The following is a 4,552-nucleotide window of genomic DNA, read 5'->3' on the forward strand; positions in this document are numbered from 1 at the left end:
AGGTCGGCAGAACAAAGCAGGCTCCAGAACAACAACACAGCTACACACAGGGTCCAAGTGTGCCATAAGCTAGAGACCATTCCCAAAGCTGCTTCTTATATACAGGAAGCAGACCACATACCCAAAGCAGCTACTCAGCTGCTTGTGGTAGATCCCACCATGGAGATGATTGCCAGTCTCATCATGGGGAATGACTACCACCAGCTGCCCAGCCACTCAACCAGGCCCAGCCAAGTTGACACACAAACATAACCACCACAGAAGGACATAGGGAAGGGGTAACTATGGGGAGGAAGTGGGAGGGGAGCCACTGTGTTGTGGGAAATTGCAGTCAATGTCATGAGACAAAGTGTATATGAGCTGCTGTATGGAAAGTGAATTTGCTCTGTAAACTTTTTCACCCAAATCACAATAAAAATTTTTAAAAGAGAGAGAGATATAAAATTTTCATTGAACAAAGAACCAATAGGCCCTGGTCAGTGAGGGCTGCTCCATGTTAGCCTTGGGAGAAGGAATAGAGCCCCTTGCCACCCTGGGTAGAATGAGCGGAAGCAGCCCCACAGGGACCAGGGACACAGTGTCACCCAGGAAGGCCTCTCTCCCACCGTGGGTAGGAGATGGGAAGGATGTGTTCATCATGTCATGTGCATGCTGGGTAGGGAAGGAGCTGCCCAACATGTCTTGTGCTTTGCCCTTCAGCAAGGACCCACAAATACAAGTGGATTTCCACGTTGGAAGTGACGAGAAGTCAGACATTGCCTTCCATCTCCGAATCTACTTTGGCAACTGGGTGGTGATGAACAGCCGTCAGGATGGGGGTTGGAGGTGTGAGGCAAGGTCCTCCCACATGCCCTTTGTGGATGGCAGACCCTTTGACCTGCGCATCTTGGTACTGCATAACGAATACCAGGTGAGTGTCCAGGGGACACCCAACTACCCGGCCTCAGGGGGTTCTCAGAGGGGACGAACCTCTACAAGGTCTGGCCCCAAGAGGGCCTCGGGGTCCATCTCAAGGACTCCTCCTCCTCAGGCTTTCAGTCACAGAGCACCCTCTGCTTCTACTGCCATTCTCTGTCCTTTCCCACATCTGCCTGGGGTGACAGTCAGCTCACAGGCCATTTCTCCAAGCTGGAGAATTTCTTCTGTCTTCACCCACAGCTATCATTTCTACCAGTCCTGTTGTTTGAATTTGTATGCAGCTAAATTGTTAACATACACATAGGAATAAAATAATTTTACTTAATCCAAAATTAAGTCTTCCTCTCACCTCTCACTTCTGAACCCCAATCTCCTTCCCAGAACAACTGTTACTCATTTCTTCACTTTCTTTCCAGAGATAATCTTTGTTTATGCACACACAGATACATACATCAGCAACACATACAGGAGCTCTGGTGGCGTAGTGCCTGAGGCATTTGACTGCTAACCAGGAGGCTAATGGTTCAAACCCATCAACCACTCCTCAGAAGGAAGGTTGGGCAATCTACTTCTGTAGAGATACCACCTCAGAAGCCCAAGGAGGGGTCACTATAAGTCAGAACCAACTTGACAGCAGTGACATATATATATGTGTGTGTGTGTGTGTGTGTATTATATATATATATATATATGTATGTATAAAAAAACACCACACTGCTATCCAGTCAATTCCAGCTCATAGTGACCCTTATAGGACAGAGTAGAACTTCCCCATAGGGTTTCAAAGGCTGAAGTCTTTACAGAAGCTGACTGCCTCATTTTTCTCCCACAGAACAGCTGGTGGTTTGGAATCACCAGCCTTTTGGTCAGCAGCCCAATGCTCGAACCATAGCACCACCTCATTTCCATATATATATATCCGTAACTGCACTAAAATTTAAAAACACAAATGGTAAATGGGTATATGTGTGTTACACCTTAGGAACTGTGCTTCTTTGTTGTCAAGCAATATATCGGTGGAGACCACTCTATCCATGGGGCTGCCTCATTTTCCAATGGTTGCTGGATACCCCACTAGAAAGTACCAAAAATGGTTTCACTTGTCATTATTTGCGGGTATTTAGATTGTTTTCAACAGTTAACTCTTGCAAGTGATTCTGGAATTAGTTGGCATACAATGTTACAGTCATTAACCTGCCAATGTCTTCTGCAGGAGAATAATTTCATAGCAATGGAACAACTGGATCAAAAGATGAGGTGTGTGCATTGATAATTCTAAGACCTAATGAAAAATTGACCCCAAAAAGAGACTTTTTCTCCATAGTCTAACCTAGACAGAATCTTTACCATCTTTGATCTTTTTAAAAGGATAGACAAGAGGACTAATAGTTTCCTAAGAGTGAGGTGGAGCATGGTTATAAGTTATTTAAAATAATTTCTTTTCTTGAACCATCTGTAGTATTCTATCCCTTTAATAATATTTGGTTTCATGCTTTCCCACAACCACTCAAATCAACTCAGAAGAAAAGCCAAGGTCTTCAGCAGTAGATAGCAGTAAAGCTTCATAAAACAGAGTAAAGTATTCAATGGACATTTACTGAGCACTGACCTTGTGACAGGGCCTGTGAAAAAGTCAGGGATGCAGAGACCCAAGAGACACAGCCCTGGTCATGAGGAACTTCCAGGCTTGAGGAGACACGGAGCAAACGCAGGCTGCACAGCCCAGAGTGTCGAACCTCACTGGAACCATGAGTGTATCACAGAACACATGTTTCTTTCTACAACATTTCCCTTCTTGCAGGTAATTGTAAATGGCCAACACTGTTACAGCTTTGCCCACCGACTCCCGCCATCGTCTGTGAAGATGATGCAGGTGTGGAGAGATGTTGTCTTGACGTCAGTGGATACCTCCTAGGGAAGGAAGTGACCGGACTACTCATTGGCCAAGGGCTCCTTCAATCTATGTGGTCATTGTTAATGGAAAGGTCCCTCCTGACCCCTCCTCCACAATTGGTCATTAAAACCTCTGCAAACTTAACAGGATGCGGTTCTTGCTTAAGAGCAGGGAAGAGGGAAGAGAAAGTGGCCTTCACCAACTTGGGCAGGAGGTACTGTGGGAGGGAAACAAAAGGGAGTGTGTCTGTCTCTGATACAAGGAGTGAGTGCAGGATCACTGGAATGTCTAAGAAGACATTAACCACAACATCTTTAGATAGAATATTACTATGTACCGCTCTATGTGACCCCATTTCAGACAACTGTGCTGAGAAGATAAGCTGTTTTGTTTTCTTTTGTTGTTGTTGTGGCCAGAGCTTTAATTGCTTGACTTTAGGAAAGAACTTTGTGGAAGGAGGAGACTACATAAAATGTGAGGTTATTGTGAGTTGAGGCTTATTGGAAGCCATCTTTGGTTTCTGTATTTCATCCTCAGGCCCCAAAGGACTTACATCCCTCCTACATGCCAAGCACATCTCCCCTCTCAAGAGCACCCAAATTTCACACAAATAAAGCATCAGGCTCAGAATTGAAGTCCAGTATCTCAAAATTGAAATCAGGACCAGGTGCTTCTGAAGTGAATTGGGTGTTGCAGTGCAGTGAATTACTTGGCATGGCTTTTCTAGCCATAGTATTTGTAACTCCCACCAGATTACTGGCTGGCAGCATGCAAATAAGGTGTGTAGAACTCTGGTGTAGGGATTGGTTAGTTTTGCCATTCTGCAAGGCTTGAAATGAGCCCTCCTAGAGTCAGAGAGGGGATCTCACTGCCATCAAGAGAGAAGAGCTGGTGGCAAAGTACAGTGCATCCTTGGACCCAAGATCCCTGCGCTAGGCCTCCTCAGCAGAGATGCCTCTGCAGAGATAGGTACCCTGGCACAGAGACAGTCCCAGTGCAACCAAGAGGCATGAGACAGAGCAGCAGGCTTACCAGAGCAAGAAAAGCTGAGTGTCCTTGAGCAGGAGGCTTGCTGACAGAGTGGGATGCACCTAAGTATACCTATCAACAGAGCTAAAAGAGCTTTGTAACACTTGCCCAAGCAGGAAAGAGGCCAAGCTGAGAGATCAAGGACCAAAGAGAGATGTCTGAGGCCACAGCAGAGAAAAGACTGTCCTGATCGAAGAATTGCATCCTAAGCGTGTTCCTGAATCTGAATTGTAGTCTGTTACTTCCCTAATAGTCCCCATAATTGTGTGTATTATCTGTGAGTTCTATGTGGCCATTGCAATGAATTATTGAACACAGCAGAGAAGTGGTAAGTGCCGTGGGAGGGACAGTTGGTGTCAGAACTGGTAAAGGCTAAAGATGGCAGCATGTCTGGCCTCATAGGAATAAGCATTGGGCTGCTGATGGTGATTCTGTTTTCCTCTTGTGAAGTTAGAGGAGATCAGAAGACGCCACCTCCATGCCCTTTTTGCAGGTATAAATTCTCAAATATAGTTCATCTCAATGTGTGCACTAAAAGGTGGTCCTGCAGAGGAACATACAATAACTGCTCTGGCTTGAATGATCTCCTTCACATGGCCAATTTGTTATACTCATCTTTCTCCTGGAGCTCAAGGAGGCTGGTAGTGATGCCTCAGATACAAAAATATGACATAGAGTGTCCAGGGACCAAGGTTCAATTGAAAAAAAAAA

At 45.4% G+C, this 4,552-nt stretch overlaps 1 protein-coding gene across 1 annotated transcript in view; it reads left to right on the plus strand.

The window, feature by feature from the left end:
• Nucleotides 1–2,833, plus strand: part of LOC103212496 (placental protein 13-like) — a gene marked incomplete at its 5' end in the record, with an annotated part of 4,753 nt that extends 1,920 nt beyond the window's left edge. The window contains 2 exons of the mRNA XM_007958462.1: nt 700–910; nt 2,720–2,833. Of these exons, the coding sequence (XP_007956653.1) occupies nt 700–910; nt 2,720–2,833 (325 nt within the window). The remainder of the gene's footprint in view (nt 1–699; nt 911–2,719) is intronic.
• Nucleotides 2,834–4,552: the final 1,719 nt, after the last annotated feature.

Source organism: Orycteropus afer, unplaced genomic scaffold, assembly GCF_000298275.1.
Source record: "Orycteropus afer afer isolate SDZICR_OR568_19922 unplaced genomic scaffold, OryAfe1.0 scaffold00989, whole genome shotgun sequence".
NCBI classification, from domain to species: domain Eukaryota; kingdom Metazoa; phylum Chordata; class Mammalia; order Tubulidentata; family Orycteropodidae; genus Orycteropus; species Orycteropus afer.